Raw genomic sequence first — 23,376 nt, forward strand, 5'->3', positions numbered from 1 at the left:
GCAGGCTGAGCTAGGGTATGGTAATGAAACAGTGATCTTGTATGTTATGTGTCAGAGTGCAACTGTTCATGAAACAAGGTATTTCATGTAGAAAAATAAAGTTCTTTATTGGTTTTTCACAGTGCCTGCCTTTCTTCCTGTGTGTGTGTGGCAAAAACTGTTACAATAAGTGGAATAGACTTTGATGCTGTATGATTGAACATGTAATGCACTGTGGCAGGTGTCAAATTATTTCTGTTGTAATTAACGCTTTTTCTTTCTTGATCTGTAACTATGGGCAAGTCATCTCACTTGAGTGTGCCTTTATTCCTTCCTGACCTATTGCCTTATTGGTCTCTTTGTGTGAGAAAAAACCTGCTTAAGCTGTCATCTATTTTATACTCTAGAGAACTGAGGAATCTTAGGTGACCGTGAAATACTTTAATGTCTGTTATACCAAGAGGCTCACTTGCTCTTTTATCTCTGATGCTGTTATGATTACCTGTATCATTTCCACTCGAAGTCATCATTCTTCACCACCAGTTTTGCAGTATTTATCCAGGCCACCTTGATGTATATCTGTCTTATGATCTTCCCCATCAGTCCTTGATATTTCTTCCCATGCTAACAGCCTAGTTGTGAGATTGAAACTTGTTATTGCTAATTCCCATACTGATTCAGCTGCGTTTTTAAAAGAGAAAACACAAAGGCTTTTTTTCCTCTTTGTGTTTTATTACTTGCTAATATATGACAAAACACATTTATTATAGAGCAGACAGGCAGCATTTAGCATTGCTAAACAGAAAAACACTTCCTAGTTTTGCCCTTTTATGTCCTGGTGAATAAAAAGCTCCTTTCCCTCAAACTGTTTCTGAAATGGATTAACACCACAGCAAAGATAAGTTTAGAACCTGCTAGGAACTTGTCTGGGGTAAGGACAAAAGAAAGGAAGTGCTGACAGAACTGGAGTTGCACTTTTCAGCTCCTTACTATCAACTTGCAAATAGAAGGGACTGAGAAAAAAAGCTGGCCTTGGCAGTAGGGATTTACAGCTCTTCTGTTTCACCACTCCTTGGTACATTGACCTCAATATGGTACTCGGAGGAGTCTCCTGAAGGCATCCAAGGTATTGGGGTTCTGTTGAAGGAGGGTCTGTTGCTGAAATTTTGATTATATATCATGAGAGATTCTGGAAGCAAAGGGCAAATATCAAACTGAGGCACTTTGAAGGTCATCCGTTTGGCTGCTTTCTCATAACCCCCGTAAGGCATGGCAGTCCTGGCAAAGGGGAATACATGGAGTTAGTGAACAGAGCATAGGTAAACAATGGGATTTAGAAAATAAATAATCAAAGTTATTAAGACTGTGACTTTTACCACTGTTGTGGTTGACTGGCCAACAAATCCTTCACAAGGACCTATACGTATCCATTGCCTATGTACTAAAAAAGATTTTAAAATGCCCCCCTCCTCCTCTCTGCTGTGCACTTCCTTCACCCATGTTGCATCAATCTCGATCAAACCAATACACCTTTCACACCTGTTGGTACCCCCAACATGTAGGAAGCAGAGGCTGCATTATTGCAGAAATGAGTGGGATTTGGGTTTGTCCTGGGTACTGATGTCCTGAGGCTATGGAAGTGAGGGGCAAAATTATATAGAGAGGTTAACAGAAAATTGTTGCTGCCTTAGAAATATTTGTAAAACTTTCCATTCTTATCAGAAGCATCAGGAAGATCCTGATTCTTATTTGAAGTACTGTGAAGTATGTGACTTCTGATCATAAATATTTTTCCTGAACTCTTGAACTTTAAATGGCTGCAGTAATAAACAGTGGCAAGCTAAATCTCCCGGGACAAATGGGGCGAGAAAGAAGAGGAAATAGAATTAAAGTCCTCTTATCCAGCTGTGTAGGTTTTCTGTCCATAAACTGAATTAAAATCTCTAGCTCTTAATGTATCTTCTCTTTGTAGGCCTCCAAACATTCATCCATGGGAGACTGTGTTAAGCAAAATGACGTACAACTAAAACTTATTTACATGGCACAAGACAGGAGGGCTATGACCAGGGTTATTGTGTTTTCTTCTGCTAAATAAACAGAACTGAATGTCCAAGAAGACTTACCGGTTAAAAGACTTGTAATGGGGGAAATCAGCTTTGGGACTATATGACAGTAAATCAATGGTCAACTGACTTTTGTCCTCAGGGCTGATACCCATTGCTCGTTCCCAGGGGGAGATGTAAGTTTTAAATACAGTGATTTTTTTGCCTCCCGACTTTCCATCTGTGAACAGAGGAAGGTAAAACACTCTAGTTAGATGACACTCACTCTAAATACATTGCCTTTCTGCATTCTGCTATTGAAGTTAAGACACCAGCTTCGTTTCCAGATTCTGTAGCTCCTACATCAAGTCTGAGATTTTATGGTTATATTTCTCTTTTAAAAGGCTGTCATATGCTACTTCCATCCTTATCCACAAAACCAGGTGTACCACAGTCTAAGAGCCACTCATCCAGGAATTTTCGAGCATATATTTGAAAGCTAATTTTTCATTCTTCTCTCTGGTCTCTCACATAGAAACCTCTTATCCCAAAACACAATGTCCTCATCCCATTACCTCTTTCACTACTTCCAGGGAAGCTTTATATAAGGCAAAATGCTATCCAATTTCATAATTTACTTCTGTCTTATCTGTCTGATTACAGCAGACATAACCCCACTACATAAACCTCACCATCGTCATCAGTTGCAATAAACAAAGCCCTGACTGCACAATCCAAAACTAGGATCAAACTTTGAAGTTGACACTACCTGACCAAAAACCTTTAATCATCATATTTCAGGGTCTTGGCAGCTCACAACCGTCTTTAATAACATCTTCCTCAGCAGTCTATTCTTGACTGTTCTAAAATTACCATCTCCCTTGTATCAGTATTTTTATAAGTCAGCATTTTCTTTGTGATTACATGAACAGACATTCATATTTTCCCCCTCTTGAACCAGGATGTTAGAGACAGGTCTGTCTCAAACACCTCAGGATGGCTAAAAGCAGTTTGAAAATATGATGGCATATCTCTCTGGAAGTTAAAATTCTGTCAATGACAGAGCTAACTTTGCTGTTAAGTTAGATACTTGATTGCCAGAAATTTTAGGTTAGTTTCTGGCTGCTTCATTAGCAAATGAGCTTAGACAAGTGTTTTCATTCCCTGTGCCCCCTTTTTTTTTTTAAATTTTTTGTTTCTAGTTGGGTATAATACTACCTTTCTAATAAGAACATTGGTTGTGTATTTATATGTAGCACACTTTTAAGATTCTCATCCTTCATAAAACTTAAAACTGAGGAATGACTTCTCCTTAGCTTGATTAGGGTAGGTGGAAATAATAGGTTATTGTTTAACATTCTGGTGCTTTCATGGTGCTTAAAAAACATAAATCCTTATAAAGTAAGTGGCAAATAATGTTCTCCTTTATCACACCTTCTTTCTTTGTCTTGCTTATTTTCTTCAAATCTTATAAAATCCTGGGCTTTCCTGGCTTCAGAGAAATGCAGACATGTACAAGAATCTCATTTTTATTAAAAAAAAATAAAACCAACTACCCCCCTCTTTCCGTGTGAAGGACTTGAACTAAGTACTTTGGAAGTAAATTGATTGCTAGGGTTGAAACTAAAAGCAGTTGGGATCCATCTGTGCAGTAAAAGCTATGGGATGATATTAATCCTCCTTCTCCCTGCACACAGGACTAGGATAACAATGGAGAATAATCTCCTATAAGAAGACAGTCTACACAGATTTCTTTTTCACAGGGATTCCCAGAAATGTAAAAGCTGATTTTGTTATAAAATGAACATTCTTCCAGAATGTAAATGAAAAGCCTTGGATTTTACAAAACACTCATTTGGTCACTTACAACAGTGGTTCCTGGTTCCCAAGCAGATTTGCTTTTTGTTGTAAAATCCCATAGGGACTGTTAAAATTATGATTTCTCCTGCTGATTCTCTTACAAGGGATTTGGTTCTAGAGGTTTCTGGCCAAAGAGAGGATAAAATCAAGCAAAGACTAAATTAAATGAAAAGTACTTCTACTCATAAAGATATTGCTCCAGTAGACCAGTGGTAATTACCAGTTAACTTTTAGAAATATTGCTGTTCCTTTCTGAAGATTATCCAAAAAGTGATGTTCATTTAGGTGGAAGTTTTGAATTGAAATCAGGGCTGATATACTCGAGACTGATGTATCAGGTCAGACTGCTGAGCTAAAGAGCTAATACTGCTATTTCCAGTAATGGTCAGTGTGAAACCCTTGAAAGAGAAGGATATGCCATACTGGCATACTGCTGTATCAACCTTAGGAGCTCAGTAGTTAAGTTTCCCATCATTTTGTTGGTCCAGCCAAGGAAGGTATTTCTGCTTCTTGCCTATGACTGAGCGACACAGAACTGTGCAAACAAAACTGTCAAGCTAAAGGCAGTTCAACTCTTCTAGGCTTTTCAATGAAACTTAGTTTGGAAGAATTCGGGTTTTAGTCAAAGTAATTTACTTGCCCCTAAGAGTAAGGTTGGCATGAGCTCTGGTAGCTTTAGTTATTTGGTGTTCTTGCAGAGAGAGATACTTGCCTTTCTCGGTACCATCGCCTCCTCCACCACTTCCAGCTGATTCCCCCGCACGTTCCCCTTCGCTCTCCCTAGAGCCTCCTTTGCTTCCAGGCCTAGGAGGACCACCGGGATACTGCTGCTTACTGGAGCCATGCTGCCCGGCTGTCACTCCTCCTACCATCCGCCCATGGGCATAGCCATGAGCATCTTGCCCGTAATGCCCTCCTGGTGGGATGAACTTCTGAAAGTGATCCTAGGGCAGGAGAAAAGAATTGGAATCCCTGTTACAGGACATGATCCATTCACATATGCAGGGTTGGGTCCCAGAATGTGAACTCCCAAGTATCTGTGATGTGACCAATTTTGTGTCTCAGTTACAAAACCAGCTGCAGAACTTCATGTGTTAGTGCTTGTATATTCAGTATAGGAGCAGTTGTAGAACAGAAGCAAGGGCAGTGGAAGGACATGCTTTAATGGACACCTTGTGGTCATTTTATATGATCAGTCTAAGAAGAGAGGGATCTGTGTATTGTGGTCCCAACAGTGATCAGTATGAAATACAGGAGGAAGGGAAAGGAAATACAGCTTTTGCCAGGGCAGGGAAAGGTCCAGACAGAGATACATTGGCTAACCAGTGGGAAAGCAAGATGGACAAGAAATAGGAAGTGGTTTAATGTCAAGATTAAGATAGCCCAGCAAAGTCAGCTTGATTACAGTGTGGGAGCTAAGTGTTACAAGGCACGAGAACAACGGTACCTGTGACAACATAAAAACCTGGAAGATGACTGCCTATATGTCTGTTTTCCATATATATGAAGGTCTGCATGGGGAGGGGTGTTTACATGCTGAGAAAGACTGCAAAGATAGCAGCCTGGAAAAACATAAAAGACTTCCTGGAGACCACAAGATGAAAATGACAAAGAGGAAGGGGATTGTTTGTAGCAATATGTGCATTAGCAAACCAAATCTAAACAGCAACAAGGCAAGAAAGAAAGCTGTATCCATCAGTAAAATCAAGTTGGTCTTATTTTCCAGGCCATCCACTCTCCCCAGTCCAGGCTAGAAGGCATAGCCCCTACAGTACATAGTGAAAGAGCAAGCAGTCCATGCAGGACCCTGTGGTGACAGCACAAGGTCCTGTCTTTGCACACAGCAATTTTAATAAATACTTGTGTGGAACAGAAACTGATGTAATATGTTCAGAAAAATGTTTTCTGTATTGGTCATAAGTGAGATCAAAGCTTGATTCCTGTCAGATACAAAAAAAAGTACCTCTTGTGTATCACAGCCCACACAGCTGTACAATACAAGTAACCTGGATCATTTATCACATACGATCTTTCCTGTTGGACTAGGGGATTGGCTATAGATGCACAAAGATGTAACAAATACAGCTGAATTGAATGAATCTGTGGTTCCTCATGATGCAGTTCTGCTTGTATAAATTCATCTCAGGCCATCAATGGGAGACAAGAGTACCAACCTCAGGGCTGGCGCTCAGAGGGTTAAGGTTTTCTCAGGACCCTTACACCTAGTACAGTTTAGCAAAAAGAAGCTTTCCAGGCTGTAAACAGGCTTCCAAGGCCAGCTGTTATGTTAGCTAAAAATAGATGAGAAGTGCAAACCCCACACGGCTCAAGGCAGAATTATCTAACCCTCTGTTCCCTGTGTCTCCAGCAACAGTGTCCAGGGTTTCACAGCAGGTCACCAGGCTGCAACCCAGGCAGGCAGCCAGCTGAAGGCTGGATTGGCAGAGCTGGTGCCCCCAGGGCCTTTAGGGACTGCCTGTCCTTCTCCTAGCTGTAGGGAATTCCCTTTTTAGGAACAGAGGAGATAATGTTCTCCTGAATGTCAGGAAGCACTGAGTGCTGAGAGGATTGTGAGCATTAAGCTGTACACAGGAGCTAGCAGGGCAATCTGTTCAATTATGCGTGGGAGCTATGTAGCTGTAGAAAGGCAAACAGAAAAAAGGGTATTTTGAGGGCTAGGGGTCAGAATGAGGTTATTCTCAAAATGTTAATATATATGCAAGGTTAATGCTTCTACTGATCTGCTCAGTAATTTCAAAATAGGATTTGCATCTGTTTTTCTTCAAGCTTCACCCGTGTTGTGTGCCCTTCTTGAGAATTAAATGCTTATTTCTCTTCTCCTCTGATTACTTACATGCACTTTTCTGCAGAAAAAAAAAAAGTCATAAAACATCAGTATAACATGAGCTACGGTAAAAAGGGCTGGTTTGATTTCGTACACAGTAGTATTTGATGTGACCAAGAAGGGACATCGTTGTCATCTGGTGTTATTTTAAATTGCAGTATTATCACTAAACAAGGTACCTGAGTAGGTACAGCTTTGTCTCCAGTGCTTACAGCATGCCTCTGGTCAGGGTGCTTGGAGTGAAATATGGCTTACACTTAAGGGGAATGTGTGTCTTGGGCCATTGCTAACAGCATGGGGAGCTTTTATGTATATGCATATTCACATCACAAAACTGACCTCTCATTTACGGTTGATTGACCCTGTTGGTAGAAGTCCCAGGAGAGAAACCCAGGAGTGTCAATTGAGAAGGCTGATAATCTTCTCCTGTTCGATCTGGGGGCAGATCACACAGTTCCTCTGTGGTAGCATCTGCCCTGTCTTTGTGTTGCTGGAAGTTGTGGTTGTTATCAGTCCCTGAGCATCCCTAAATCCACTGTAACAAGAGAGCAATTGTGGCAAGTTCATGTGATGCGTAGTCCCCTGGGTTGGCTAAACAAATTGGGCTCATGTCTTTGAAGTCCTTAGTGCTAAGCAAGAGTCTGGTCCTGCAGGCTGAATGCCTAGACAAATGAATTCTGAATTCTCTAGAGCTACTGCATGTGTCTCTTGAAAAATAGGTAATGAAAGATGAACCCACTAATGGAGCTGAGATCTCTAAGTTATCTCAAGGCCCTGACGTCACTGCAGGCAGTCCCCAGGAGGAGACACTGTGTGCTTCCCGTCAGCTCCTTGCTGTGCCCTAAAGAAAATGATTGAGGCCAGCAAATGTGTTTCTATTTCCACCTCACTGATAAAGAGCTTCCCAAAGATTTGATGCCTATGTGGTTACTAACACTTCTGAAGTTACTGTGACCACGTACTCTCAGTGGCAGCCACTCAAATGCTCCTCAATTGTGGGATGGGAGATTTAAAATTCAGACACTTGGAGAGTGTCATAGACTGCTTGCTGTTTTTATCAAAGTGTGTGCCCCGGTCCTTAATTTGGAGTTGCATAGCCTTAAACCTATGATTCACTTAAAAAAAAAAAAAAAAGGATGAAAATAAAAAGTAGCCTCAGCTGTTAAAGTATCTTAAGCTAATTTCTTTTTAAACATGCTCCCCCAAGAGGACGGGTTGAGCTCCTGCTTTATATTTCCAGGTCTACTTCTGACTTGCTGTTTAATCTTAGACAAATTATTTTTTGCCTCTATGCCTGAATTTACCCATCTAAATAATGGGGATTTTTATCTAATACTACACAAAATTATTTATATCTTATCTGTATATTTCATATCATCCTTGTACATTTCCTTTGTGGATGAAAGAAACTGAGTTTAAGAATTTCAGTCCAAAGTTTTCTCACAGTGCTCCAACAAACTGCTGTGGAAAATAAAAGGCTCTTCCTCTCTGACATGCTACTGTTTCTATACCAGTCACCTCTTGAGTAAGAAGGCATCAGACTTCATGTGCACTCTTATACAGCTTTGGGTATAGTTGGGACCTCTAGGTCTTCTGTACCAAAGCAACTCCAGCACAGCAAGGCTCATTTTGCTAGAAAAGCTACATCTCAGCTGGCTTGCTCCACTTATGTCATAACCTGAGACACTCTGATATCTCAGCTTGCAGTTGTCCTGTAATATTTGTTCAAGAGGTTTAACATTCCCTGCAGAACAGACTTCCTAGAAAGAATGCTTTTCCTAACATTTTCCATTTAACCCTACCTCCAATGATCTCAACTGGCATTCTTCTAAGTACATGAAGGGGTAAACAGAGCCATCAGTGCACACTTGTGCATTAAACAAAGTAACTGCACGGTAACATCTCTGTTCCTCCATCCATATGCTTTCATTCACATGTATCATGTCTGATTATTTAACATGTAAAATCTCTGAGGCAGGTTGGTTGTGTACTTTGGTCTGCTGTGAAGCACCACTTTTGGCAATGTAACATAAGCACTTCCATTTTCTTCCTTTCACCTCTGCTTACTCCTCTGAGTTCTTGTTCAGCAGCAAAAGGAATACAGGGTAACTCCTGCCATTATCCAGAAGAAGAGCAATCCATTTCTTTAACCCTTTTTCACTTCTTATGTTTTATTTCACAGTTGTTCTCTTAGTTTATCTGAAGAGTCATATTGACCTGAAGTTCAGCAGAAATTACTTGCCAGCACATATTCCACTTGTTTTCATACAAGCATTGCCAAGATATGGAAACTGCATTTATTTTAACTTGTGGGCAAGTCTGAGAAAGTATCAAGGTGGGTTTTTTTGTGTGTGGGTCTTGGCTTTTTTGATGTACTACTGATGATCACTTGTCTATTCATATATTGGTTATTCCACCTTCCTGATGGTTTTAATTTAAAATCTCATAGGTAAAGCAGAAAGAGGTGGGGGGTGGGGGGTGGGGGGGGGGGAGAGGGGAGAGAAGACAAGACAAGACAAATCAAGCCTTTCTATAAACTGCCTCCTGCATGTAACCCAAATCAGGCCACAGGTTTTGACTAGCAGAAAGACTATTTTTAAGGATCCTCACTGGAAGAAAAACAACATAACAGTAACACCCAAAAAGCATAACTATGGTTTTGCTCTCAGTTTCCACTTGATGACAGCAAGAAGGTCTTACACAGAGGTTCCCAAAGTGGAGGTGGGACCTTGAGAGGAGTTAGGGCAATAATGAATGGGACTCTAGGAATGAGAAATAAAGTTTCACATGAACTTTATGTGTTTGAGGCCAAGCAAATTTAGCATTATGAAGTGGAGGAAAGGTCTGTGAACTGCAGATCTATTAATTGCTGAACAGTGAGGTGGGATTTAGGACACCTAGAGATAAGACTGAGTTTCTCTCTATGATTTTGGGTCATTTGTTAATCTACCCCATCGTTCAGTTTCAACATTAAAAAATAAATGTAGTAATTTCCTTCATGCTGTAGTTGGTCAGATGCTATAGTAATAGAGATAGAGATAGCAAGATAGGATTTCATCATGGTCTTCAGTCAGTAGTAAACTGCTTCTTGCGGCTCCACAGTGAGGTTGATAACATTCTCTGAGACATGGAGAGAACCAGAGCTCCTGTTACAGAGTGGCACAGCCTGGGGTGAGGAGAAATCCTCCTGATTTACTAGACAGGGCTCAGCAGAACCCAGCTTCTGCAGCACAGCGCCAAACAAGTACTTCACACGAACTCTCTCTGTTTGGCAGGATATCAGTGTGCTAAAAGTGTCAAACTCAGCCCTCCCTGAACGAATCACCTTGTACTGCATGTTTGCAAGCAAAGAGGGTCATAGTATTGAAAAGAGCTATAGGTAATGCATTTCATTTGCTTATGTTGGGAATGGTTGGTCCTTTTGACTGTGGGTTTACCTACTGTTTGCCTTTAACTGCAAACATTGCAGCATTGATAGAGTGGCAGGTTTTCACTTTTGCATGGGGCTGTCTGACGTTCATGCACACACAATATATATGTTTTCTCCACTAAAAGTAAGGAGAGTGATCTGATTATCCAGTGTAGTTATTTGGCTGGAGGAGAAGGAGGAGGAGAGAAGGAGGAGGGTGGATCAATGACACATGACTGCTGAGATATTCTCCCTTGTGTGGAAGGTTTATGGCTACAGCACAGGCTATTCTGGGTCCCCTTATATGGTTTGGATTTATTTTTAATAACCTTTCTCTTTGTGTGTTTTTACATTACATTACCTTGCTGTCAAACTTTTGGGGGGGGAAAGAAACTCCATCCCAGACCTTTCTTGCCCTGTTTTGCTAAGTGTGTCCTGAGAATATTCTAAGACAGTTAAGGAATGTATTACATAAAAGCAGAAAACGCAACACCAGCTTTAAATCCCTTCACTGTCCCACAGCCTTAAAAGCACAATGACTTCTTTGGGATGGGGAGCAAAGGACGTGAAAATTAACTGGGAGGGGGGAAGTAAACTGGAAGTAACAGTAGGAATGCTTTACTCTGACATTATCTTCCTCCCAGAATTTTCTTTTGTTTAAGCCTTCTTTTTGTATCCGCCTTTGAGCAGAGCCAGGAGCAAGAAAGGAAAGGAACAGAAAGCTAATCAAATATTGCAATCAGAAGGGCTTTTTGATGAAAGTTACTTGATGCTAAGGTCAGGCGCTGTCCTGATGGTTTGGAAGATAACAGGGAGGCCACAGATCTGTTGCCTTTACCTGTCCAAGAGCAACCAGCTCTCCAAGAGGATGGCTCAGTTGCAGGGATCGCTCAGCTTTTCTTCTCACTGCTCTGACTGCCAGCAAAGGTGCTAACTGATGCTGGCTGTGGTGCTGAGAATAGTTATCCAAAGAGGCAGTGGGTGCAGCCTGGCAGAGCCCACAGGGCAACGAGCAAATGGTAACAATTATGTTTGTGGTCCTGCTAAGCCGGCCCTGCACAAGGGCTCTAGGGCAGACTGAAGTCTTTCTGCACTGACCAATTGAGATTTGTTATCTGTTATTTGTTATCATGAATGTGGAGAAAAAAATAGCCCTGAAAGTGAATCATTGGGGATTTTAAAGTAGAGTACCATCTGCTGTTTGGAGACCATGCTATTGTTCTCATATAGGAAAGCCATAAAGAAAATCCTCAGCTTGTTAGCATCTTGTCTAACCCCAAATACATTTCTCCATAGCACAGCATCTTACAGTCTTGCTCAAATAGCTTGGGAGCAGGGGTGTTCTTACAGAACAGAGGGAGAGATTCACTACAGAAAGGGTATGGAGTGAAAGTCAGGCATGGATGAATAAACAAAGGAGGAAAAACATCTAACAAAAAAGAAGTGATTGTCATCAGCCTTTGTAATGTCAGTCTTGGAGGGACTCTGCATAGCCAGTTTTGAATCAGTTTGCCACAACTCATTTGCTTTGTGTTTCTCTGATTGGACACCCTTAAACAACACTCTCAAATTTCTGGAAGTTTGGACTTCGGTCTTTTTATTACCTCACCTTGTTATTTTCTCAGTTCTCCTCACTGCAGCAGATTCTGACATATGAACTCGGCCTTCATATTTTTTAGGAGCTCTGAAATTGCCGAGTATTTATAAAAAAAGCTTGCATTTGTCTAGGATTTTCATCTGGAGTTCGAAGTTCAACACACCATTTATTCTTACATCCTTTCCAGGAGATAACTCACTGAAGAGATGAACTACTTAAATCACAAAGAGATGAAGAAACTGCCCCAAGTCTAACACCATCAGATATGTTTGCTGTATTTCTGGTCTGTCGTCCCTGATCTGTAATCTGACCTACTGTTGTAATTTTAATGACTTTTATTTTTTTCAGGCATCTTTCCACATCCTGCTTCCCAAACTGTAATTTTTAGAAGTGAACTACAAGGATTTACTTATTGCTGCTTTTGAAAACAACAGAGGGCTAAAAAATAGCACATTTTTGTTTGGCAGAACATTTTCTTCAGCTTGATTCTTATTATTTTGCTTGAGTTTCCTTGGACTGGAAAATAGATGACATAAAGGGACAAAATGACACCAAATAAATTTTAAAGAACTTCAGAAGAGAAGTTGCTACACCAAAATGCATATGAACCTGAAACATTTTCTATTTGTTTTACTGAACTGCTGACAACTATGTGAAAGAAGAGTTTAATTTGTAAGAGTTTAAGTATCTTCAGATGACTTACACAGGCAACTAACTGTAGAGAGAAGTTCAAAGATTAAATAACAGTACTAACTCATAAAAAGGGGAAAAAAAATAATGGCTGAATTTATATACCATATCTGATAGGAAAATAGAAGAAAACAAACATAGCCTCTGGAAAATATACTGAAGATATTGCAGTGTCAGGTTAGAGGTTTCTGTCTGAATTTTAATGTATGGAACTTCTTGCAGAAATTAGCAGAGGACTCTGTCCAGCAGGAAGCATAAAAGTATATCCTAAGCTAAAAATAGAACCACACCTACTGGAGCTGAAGTCAGACATGGATGGATCATTTCCATCTTGCAAAAAAGAAATGGAATGGTTACAAAAACAATTATTCCTGCCCTGCAAAGCTCTGAACACCTGCCAAGCATGCAATCCTCCCTTATCACTCAGTACTGAATTTTCTAATGCTTCTGCATGTGTGATACCAAATATTTGCTGAAGGAAACTAATGCTGCTGATGAAAGGAATTAAAACTTGTGTGTTTATATAATTTTGGCTTTTTCCTGCACTTCTTCACCAGTAGATCATTCCCACTCCCCACACTCCACAGCCCATGCACATACAGAGAGAGGAGAGCTTGGTATACACTCCATTCCTGTTTCCCCTGGGTGTATGGAATAGCTTTTTAGTTTTAATCTCCAACCTACCACAGAATTGTCGGTGAAGGCATCAGGGTTATTCTCATAAATGAACTTCTCCACCCTCAGCTGACGTAATTTGAACATCTTGGATCCTTTGTTGGTGAGGAGAGAAAGCTCTTCCAACATTACATCTCTGGGGATGCTGATCTTCTTCCCCAAGTTGAGCTTGGACACCTCTTGTGGCATGACTACAAAACATATGAAACGGGATGCTTTAGGAAGTGTTCTGGTCCACATCTCTTGTCCATTGCTTCCCAGCATCAGTAGTGACTTCAAAGCAGGCAAAATCTCTCCTAAATTAAATTTTTAGGAAATAGCCTATGCACTAAATTTTTACATTGATGACACTTTGGATGTAGATGGGTAGAATTTACTCTGGATTGTAATCAGGGCGAATCTGCACAGAGGAGAGTTGCGTAAGTGTGGAGCTAGATGCGTGTGTCCCATATCTGAAGCACCTCAGTCAGTGCAGCAGGATTCCTTAGTACTGCCTCAAAATGCAACACTGCCTTGTCTGGTTACTGCCCTACACACCTCCCCTCCACTGGAATTAGATGAGTGGCAGTCAGCTCTTCGAACTGGGCTGACATACAATAAATAAACCACTCTAGCATGCTTTGGTTTAAACATATCCTGAAACCATGGCAAGATTCAATGTTATGATATCTTTTTATTTGTTTGTTTTAAAGAGAAGTTTTAAAGGGAAAAGTAGCTGAAGTTCTCTTCAAGTCTTAATACACTGGTTACTTGATAAGTCCTTTTCCATTTAATTTGGTAGCACCAATTCTCCATCAAAGCAATGGATTCAAACATTTTCAGTGTAAAAATCTTGCAGAAATTAAGTTAAAGCTTTTCGTTCAGAAACAAACAACCTTTCCCAGGCTTTCTTTTTTCTGTATTAAGCAAGATTAAGACCACTTATCCACCTCTACATCTCATTTGCAACAGAGAATGAACCTCCATCCTTAAACTGGTATAAAATTGATATAAGCCCATTCATTTTATTAGACATTCTCTGAAGAAATTATGGGGTTTTTTTTAGCAAGCCAATTTTATATAGCACTATTTCATAGCACAGAAGGAAATATCCTATAACCGAAAATTGGATTTTTACTTACTTGTTTACTTGAATAAAGGATTAGGGACAAACAAAAAAATATATACCTGTACCCTAGCAAAGAAGTTTCTACATATCTGTTTGGGGGCTGAAGAAAGGGATGACACTGAATTACTACTTTTCAAACCTCGAAAAACCTTCCCCATGCTGTCAAAAGTAAAGAGAAGGTGAGGATATCACAGTTAGTTAAAACTCACCCTACCTAATACACAGGTATTCTGTAGAAAGAAAAGTGTCCCAAGTTATATTTTTCCTGGTGTATTACCCACTTTGACTTTTTCAACTAATAAGTGCTGGAATCAATGGAATACTCCCACATAGACAAAAACCAAATTAGAGACAAAGGTTATATGAGAGAGAACAACATAGGGTATAACTAGGCACTGCCATATTGATATCCATAAAAGATCGTGTTCTCTTTCCATTCACACTGATGTACATCCAAATTAACACTGCAGGAGACTATGGGTTTACAAAGTGTAATCTAGGTCAACAGTTGACCTGAGTGTGTGTGCGATGCTTTCAAACAGTAAATTAGAAAATGTGATGTGGTTGAAGGCTGAGGTTTAGTAACGTTTGTGGCTCTGCCTCCTGATACATTCACTGCCCATCTTGCTCTAGGAGTTCACTCAGACAGGGTGGTAAATTTTAAACGCTTTGAAATCCAAACAATTCTCATGCATGCAATTTTGTATACCTTACCTTCGTGTGTCAGCTTCCCAATTAGTTTAGTGGACTTTTTCCTTTTAACAGGAGCAGGAGTCCCTGCAAGGGGCATTCCCACAAATGGTTCTCTGCTTTGCTCTAAACACAAAGGAAATGGAGAATGAAACACTGGAAAGGTATTTCTTGCCTTTCTTTTAGTTGCCATCTACAGTTAAGAGATACACAGTCTTCATTTCACACAGGTTTTCTATCCCTTCCACATGAAGAAGCTAGTGAATGGTATCTTCCCATACAGGATTTCATCAGCAGGCCATTGTGGTGTTCTCTGTAGACTTAGCATTATGAAACAAAATATGGCAGCAGATCACAGCAGAAGCATTACCAAGGTGTCATATAGCATTGTCATCCAAACTATGCATTTTGATTGCAACATGGCAGACTCCCAGCACCCACATGTGCCACAGTGGTACTCTTATCATCTTGTGCTGCAGTAACAGAATGTCAGTTTGAAAATTTGCTCTATCATACCATATTATAATACCATGCAGTTATCATTAGATGGTAGTATATGTATTTGTATAAAAATTTAGGGTCTGTCCATGAGTTATTTGGGAGCATTTTGAATAATGTGCAAGTTTGGTTTGGATACTTAGGTAGTGCTATTACAATCAGAATAGGTATTCAGAAAATCACTAGACTGCACGTTCTGGGGGTAAAAAAAAAAAAAAAAAAAAAGCAAAGAAACAAACCAAAACCCTAAGTAATTCTGTCTTTTATAACTGCTACTGTTTTGTTACAGCAGGACTGGAGGAAGAAGGCACAGGCAAACTTGTTAAAAGGAAAGATGTTCTCCCAATTTGTTTGAAGTCACTTGCTCCTGTATCTTATGTAATGATCTTGTCGCATATAATTTTTGAGGGGGTAGGAGGGAAAGGGGGACATTTCTTCTGGTACAGTGTTCCCCATCTCTGTCCCCAGACAGGATGAGAGAGCTGTACTAGAAAGTCAGGGAAAATTAGGAGAACTCTCAGCAATTCCACTTCAGGCAGCTTCTCAGAGTTCTCCTTGGGGGTTCTCACACATAATGTAAGTAGGGCAAATGTCTTGCCTTCACTTCAACACTGTCCATGCCCAAACAACAGCATATAGGGGGGACACATAATTAACCATCTTTGTCTTTGTGCTTCTTTGCACTTTAGTTGCTTAAAATTTCAGAACTGAAGACATTGAACTGTAAGTTATTTTTTAAAACTAGCAAGCAAACGGCTGGCTCTAGGAGTTTGTACACTGCCCTTGTTGTGACCAAGACATTTTTATCTCCTATGTATTTTGCAGTTTCATTCCAGCATTGCTCCTTCTGCAACATGATTTTCATGTGATGAGGTGATAACTGCTAAAGGAAGCCCAGCCACAACAAACCAGCTCCAATCATATTGACAGATACTCTCTTGGATTAAGTTTTCTTTCAGATTTCCAAGCTTTTATTTTCACTGAGATGCTGCCTATGTAGTTCACATCATAAAATAGCCCATCCTGGTGTATTCCCAAAGCAAGCGTGAGCAGGTGCAGCCATAAAGCATGCGCTGCATATTCTCCTCGAGCAGCTGGACATCTGCTTGGCTATATAAAAGAAGCAGGCCCTGCTTGACAGGAAAGGAGCAATGCTGCCAGCAGGCAGGGGGGGTGGGAGGTTATGGCCCATCTGATGTGTCATAAGACTGGCAAAACAGAGGGAAATCATCCGTATGCCCCAAACGTGGACTCCCTGGGGCAAGGCAGAAAGGGCTTGCCCTGGTGGGGAACCATGCTCTTCTAGCACATCCATTCCCAAGGAGCAATGAGGGCAATTCCATCCCATTCTGCTGTCCTCCATTACTAATCCAGCAGAACTGGGGAGTGTAAAGCCTGCTTCATGCAATTGGTCTAGCGTAAGGAAAGGGGCAGCAGTCTTTCGCTATGGACAAGGTTCAGAGCTACACTGGGACTACTGCTCTTTCAGTCACCCCACCACAGGGAGGCTGCTAGAGCCTCGGTTCCCATCCTCCCCACTATCCTGTATCTAAAGCCAGGGCCACAATTATAATTTTCTCCCCCAAGTTCTACCCCTTGGTTCAATTTCTCTGTCTTTTTCTGCATTGGTCTATGCAGCAGTCATTTCTTTGGTTTTGCTGCAAACCAAACCAGTATTTACCCTCTCCAGCATCTGCTCTAAACTATTTTGCTGCCCGGTCAACTCACCTCAGGCTTGCAGGGTCAGGCTCAGACCAGCTCACGTGCCTGCCCCAGAGCTCGGCAACAGGCTGCTTCTTCCCAGCCCGTCTTGGGTGCTGCTGGGGAGGCTTGTCCAGCAGCCCCGCTCACCCAGGGTGCCTGGGCGCAGGCGAGCTCTGCCCAGCACAAAGTGCTGATGCGAAGTGCTGTGAATTTGACTCCTGAAGGCTGCTCGCACAGGCATCCTGCGGTTATTAATAGCCAATGGCCCAGAGGGCAAAGTCTCGGATAGCACTGCCGCCAGCCCCAAGGAGAAGGGAAAGGAAAAGGTTGCTCCTCAGGCCTCCTGCAGTCACTGCCTCAGAGGATGACCAGGCACTCCATAGGTACCTCGCTTCTTCCTCTCTGTGCAAATCAACATGCCGATCCCTTTCTTCCTCCTATTGTACTTTAATGAAATTCATAAAACCTTCTCAATATCCTGTTTGTCAGTAATGCTTCAAAAGCTCTCTTGGGTCTTGCTCTGGTTTACACCCTCTTTCTGCCCCCTCCTCCGTGCATCATTCAACCCAGTGTCCTCTAGGCTCTCACGCATAACTCCTGAAATGCCACATGTTCCAACAATACATCAGAAAGCATGGAAGAGTAATAAGTGCATTAATGAAGCAAGAGATAGTAGGAAACCCACAAAGTCTAGAAAGCGATTTACAGAGTCCTAGGAAGTAGCTGTGTAATGTGTATGGGGAAACCCAGCAGAATCAAATAGCGAGGAAACTAAATTTCGTGATTCACAACAGCAATAGGGTTGATTGCCTGCATTTGGTGCATCTTTGTACATGCAGATGACGCCTGCATTTGGTGCATCTTTGTACATGCAGATGATGCCTGCATTTGGTGTATCTTTGTACATGCAGATGACTCCCCTTCTTTAGCTCCTGTTCATTTTAAGATGACTCTCCCTGTTTTTTCCCCCATACCCAGTTGAGTTCTGGTTCTAGGATGACGGAAACGTGTCTCATTTTACTGGATTTCTCAAAGATGCACATATCTTTCAGCTTCTATGTAAAGCAGAAATTCTACAGAAAACACTGTCTTCCTATTTCACATTGGATCAAAATCAAGTTGTTCACTGAATAAACCTAGAGTCTAGTGGGGAAAAAAAAAAAAAAAAAACCAAAAAAACAAAAAACCAAAAAACCAAAACAATCCAAACAAAACACAGCTGTGATTGCAGTAGAAATTAATCTGCACATAGAATTGCAGGAAAAGTTGATATAAAGGAATATCAGGAAACAGTCCCTTTCCCTTTTCCCTAGATTTTGCAGTTGTTTTTGCCTGCACCAAATGTGTATAAAACTTCCCAGTGTGATAGGTGAGTTGAAAGCACAAAGCATTAACTCCAGTACTGTTTGGAAGGTCCTGTATAAGAGTGCTGTAACATACTATGGGCAATAATCAGCCTTTATACCCTGCTTGGAATCAGGGCATGTATGGCAGGAATCAGGGCATGTATGGCGATCTCCTGGCCTAAAGTTTCCCATCCTCCTCTCGCTTGCATCCATATAACCACTATGTATACCTCACATTGTGCCTATAGCACAGCTCTTATTCTCCCTTATTTGTATCTACTGTAACACAGTGCTGTAAACTTTCCACTATCCAAGAATGTTGCATCCTTCACTGAGCCCAGCAGATACACCAGGATGATTCGTGGTGGCTGGACAGCCTGCATCATGCCCCCACACTCCCATGCCAGTGGTCTGGGAGTAACTCCCTGGAGCTGTGCCGGTGTAAAGCAGGTGTAGGGGATGTCACAGTTGAACTGTAAACACGCACTGCCTGCTCTGGGCACCATCACAGAGCTTCATGCCTGGTGAAGGCATTTACATCTGCACAAATCTGGAAGGTGTCAGATACTACTATCACAACAGACCATCTGTCCACACTGCACACCCACTCTGCCCAAGTGCAGGTGGCCATAGAGGAGCAGGTCTCTCAGTGTTGGCCAAGCCCTGCTCACTGCAGGTTGAACAAAGAGGATTATTTCTTCATCACATTTATTTCTCTTGGATTGGTTTAGTACCATGCTGAGCATTTGCCCAGTGCCCAATACTTGCTGTTAAGTCCAGTTGTGCTCTTTGAGATGCTGCTCTCCTATTCAAGTTCCCTGCATTCTAAACTCTATTTATCTAGGGAGCTATTGCCTGTCACAAGGGGATGGCATGTATTAGGGGGGGCATAGTGAGAACAGAGACAATGTGCTGCTCTATTGCTTAAAATCAGCAGCCCTTTGCCTCTCCTTTCCCAAAGGCATGAGGTACATTTACCTCTTAATTTTAAGAGGTTTCTAGCTCCATTTTGATAATCATCTAGGAAATTAATGTAATCTATATTATGAGGTGAGAAGCTGAGAAATGCAGCTCACACTATATGGCACTTTCTTGCAGCCACTAGAGTGATGCTAAACTCTGCCTCCTCTGTACTTGCTTCCAGCAGCTTTTTGGAGACCAGCTTATAGCTGCTGTATTATTTCTCCATTCATCTCCTGTGCCTTCCTGAGCACAAAATAAACCTTAGGGGAACAGTTTGTGCCAGATGGATGTCATGTGGAAACCTGCTGGTTTTTGAGGCATGGTGTAACCCCAAAAGATGATGTAGCAGGGAAGTGTGTTGCTGCTCTTCCCTGCCATGAACATGACCTGCTGCTCCTCTGCCTCCTCCCACACCAGGGGTTCACAGCTGCTCCAGCAGGCAGCTGCAGGGAGAGAGTTGCTGAGCAGGTGCCCCATGGCTAGCTGGTAATTGGAGGTGAGCAGGAAACAGATGTGAACCCTCTTAGAAAACTCAAGAAAGACCAGGGCAAAGCAATAGCAAGGAGATGAAGGAAAGGCATGTCTAGAATGGTGTGTGAGGATCTCAGTCAGGATATGAGCAGACATCACCAGTGATTAGGACCAGGAACAAGGCACTGATAGCAATTCAGGGCGAGCCAACTTCAGGAGACAAGACTCCTCTGTGGATCCCCAGCCCAAAGGGCAAGAGGAAAGCAGGGTTAGGGGTGAGGCCAATGGTCTTGAAGTCCAGCTTCAAGGACTGATGGGAACTGTACTCTGATGGGAACAAAATATTTGTGTGCCATGTCAAGGTCTCATGTGAGAAGTAGGCAGAGTGGTGAGGAACGGGAAATGAGACAGGCTGAGCAGGCATATGAAGCAAAGTAAGCTAGGAGTAGAGAGTACAGAGTAGGGTCTTTATCCAGGACTCGGAAATAGTATCTGGAAGCTGAAACGATCAAATGGGGAGATTCCTTTATTCCCTAGATGCTAGTAGGTAGTATTTAGGTTCCTAGAGCAATCACTGGACTCCTCAGAAACTCCAGTAGCAAAATCCAAGGTTTAGACCCACCTCTTGTCCAGGTTTTTCAGTGCTGTTGTGCCTGTGGCTGTTGTCAGGATCAAATTCTGAAGAGACCTTGGCCACCTCCACTTTGAAAGATGATCGGTAGTCCTCATTCAGTGCTATGTGAAGTCCCGTTCTGTCCTTGCAACCCTGATCATCCTGAGGTTATTTTCATCTGCATGTGCATATATACATTCACCGGGTGAGACACAGGACCTAAGAGTGCAGCTGGAGTGTACTTCACAGAGCCTAAGCCTTGAACCTAGAAGGAATGTAAGAGAGGGTTTATCCTATTAGTATGGCAGCAGGATTTATAGGATGATTTGTATAAAGCAGTCTTGAGTCTGACACTAATGCACCAAGACACATCTTTAACTGAGATTCTCACCTCCTACTCGACCTTCAAATAAAATTATATGTCTCCATCCATTTTCAGTTAGCAGGCTGCAAACTAAATCCTGCTCCTTTTTCCTCTCTATGCACAGTTTCTCCTGAGAGATAGAAGTGTCTAGTTCACTCATCTAGAAATGTCAGTGGTGGGTCTAGCAGAGACTTCACATGTGCTCTGCCATGGTGTCAGGTTCAGCAGCTCAGTGGCTTTTTCTGCTGGGAATATTGTACCAGTCTGATATCTCTGCCATAAGTAATACAACTAACTCAGCATAGATAAGTTATGTAGGGCTCTTACTGTTATGTTACCCACTCATGCTACTCAATGCTCAAGGTTTTAAATCGTTACAGGCCTTGCTTGATGAGCCATTTTAGTTTTGGTCTGGTGGGGGGATTTACCTGGTGTGTGGTGAAGCTAGGTGGCTAAATTCAGTCTTTGCTTGAGTACATGGAGTTTCCAGTTAGGTCAGTGGAGTAGTACATGCGCTGCCTGTAGGACATTTCAGCTCTTCATGGAGGAGTGTTTAATCATACAAGAAACTGTCATGTATCTCCCTGTAACTACCTCCCTCTTTCCAGATACACCCTTTGCTTAGGTGGCCTTAGGAACAGCCCGCACAGTTTTGCTTTCTCTGACATGTATCTTCAAAATTAATTTTCTTTTGCACTGCATTCTTCTGCACTTAATTTCAAATGGTCTAACTTCAAATTATTGATGCCTGCAAAATCATTTCAAGAGCAGCAGATGAGATCTGCCTTGTTACACAGTGCAAGATGGACATAAGCAGTAGCTAAGACAGGTGTTGTCAGCAAAGCTGTCGGCTGAGCTCATTTTGATCATGTGGAAGTCTGGCAAACAGTGTCAGTCTGGCAAATAACCTTCACCATTTTAATTTTCCAAAGACAGGGAATTAAACCTTGACCCTGCTCCCCCTTTTCCTTCGAGCCCAGGACTGATCTGTGCTGAAAGTATTTATAAACAGCAGATTTCAACATGATTCAATCTGTTCTGAAAAAAAAGTTGCAGAAGTCTTGATTTGGCTTTTTTTTTTCTGTTTTTTTTTTTTAATATTATTATTATTTTATTATTATTATTATTTTTAAATTCACCATATATAATATTTGTTATTTTAAAATATTTAATATATGCTTAATCTCGTCCACTTTCACACAGACATCAGGAAGACTTGTCAGTAGTTTGTAGCACCACAATAGGAGAAACAGCTAATGCCAGGCTCCCTCCTTTCACTGAGTGGGCTTAATGCTCGATGAGTTGTAGGACTGAGACAGAAATATGTTGGATTTGATCACAGAGCTGGAGTGTGTGGCATGCCCATGCTGTGGTACTTGCTGGGCAGCCTGTATGCCTGCATGTCCCACTTGCTACCACCCAGGAATCTCCTCCAAGCTGCAGCAAGCCTCTCGCTGCCAAAACTCCCTGGTATGAGGATGGCCTTCTCTGTTACGTGGGACTGAGCAACACCATATGCGAATGCCAAAAGAGGATAGATTAGGAAGAAAGGATTTCCTAAGATTTGAAACCCTCCAGATTTAACACTACATCAGGCGAATGCCAAAACCCCAGGTAACTCAGAGAAGAACAGTGGCAACATCTAGTGGCTGTGGAAGCTATAGGTCTGAGTGCCTAGGAATACCATTACTGTTCTACGTGACACATACTTGCCCTGCTGTGCTCTTTGCTGGACACTTCTTCCATCGGGTATGATTGGGGAACAATCCTTCAGTTTTGCTTTGGGCCAATAACCTCAGGGCTGGCTCCCATTCTACCTTTGAAAGTCTGTTTGTTAGGCTCCTTCTGACATGATCTGCTGCGAGAAGACTCTCACTTGAGAAAGTTGTAGAGGTTAACAGGGAATTTAATCAGAGCCCTGGACGCAGCAACTGTCCTGCAATGTGTCAAACCATCTGGAGTAGCTCATAATCCTACTATGTCAGCTTTATTAAGCAAAACAAGATGCAGTCATAATCTGCAGCCTGTTCATCTGCAGACCTAGTTCTTTGGGAGCTGTGCTTCTGGTTGGGGAGAAGCTCAAATTTAGCATCAGCAAACATCGCTGCCCCTTTGTGCATTTCCTGTCTGCAAATCAATCAGAAATATGCTGGATAGTCCCAAGACCCCTCCTGGTAATTAATCTGAAAAACATCCACATAATGGTACCTGGACAAGTGTCCAGAGTGCAGTCTAACCCTACACCTGACATGAGCATCTCCTGCAGTGCTCAGGAATTGCTGTCTGGGAGTGACATGCATCTGGGAAAGGTGACCTGCTAGCGCTTCTCCTAAACTAAGCACAGTGAACCTCTCAGGACACAGAAATTGAGTAGACTTTAATACAAATTGGGTTAGCGCTAGAGTTAGGATTGATTATGCTTGGAGCCTGAGATACAATGGGATATATTTGATTTTCTGACTGATTTGGTTTTCTGATCTCTTGGTTAATATTAAAAATAAGTTTAATCATTCAATGTGAGT

The 23,376-nt window shown here is 41.8% G+C and overlaps 1 protein-coding gene across 2 annotated transcripts; it reads right to left on the minus strand.

The window, feature by feature from the left end:
* MYOZ1 (myozenin 1) lies at positions 1 to 20,743 on the minus strand. 2 transcript variants are annotated; one of them, XM_032982144.2, is made up of 6 exons: positions 20,500 to 20,743; positions 14,920 to 15,021; positions 13,107 to 13,288; positions 4,594 to 4,825; positions 2,103 to 2,262; positions 1 to 1,257 (listed from the first exon to the last, which is right to left on the minus strand). In XM_032982144.2, the coding sequence occupies exons 2-6, from the start codon at positions 14,993 to 14,995 to the stop codon at positions 1,026 to 1,028; spliced, it is 882 nt and encodes a 293-aa protein (XP_032838035.1). In that variant the 5' UTR covers positions 14,996 to 15,021; positions 20,500 to 20,743; the 3' UTR covers positions 1 to 1,025. The 2 variants fall into 2 exon arrangements, with proteins under 2 accessions (XP_032838035.1, XP_032838036.1); XM_032982145.2 differs by lacking the exon at positions 14,920 to 15,021.
* Positions 20,744 to 23,376: the final 2,633 nt, after the last annotated feature.

Source organism: Tyto alba, unplaced genomic scaffold, assembly GCF_018691265.1.
Source record: "Tyto alba isolate M040663 unplaced genomic scaffold, T.alba_DEE_v4.0 Super-Scaffold_1, whole genome shotgun sequence".
Classification (NCBI taxonomy): Eukaryota; Metazoa; Chordata; class Aves; order Strigiformes; family Tytonidae; genus Tyto; species Tyto alba.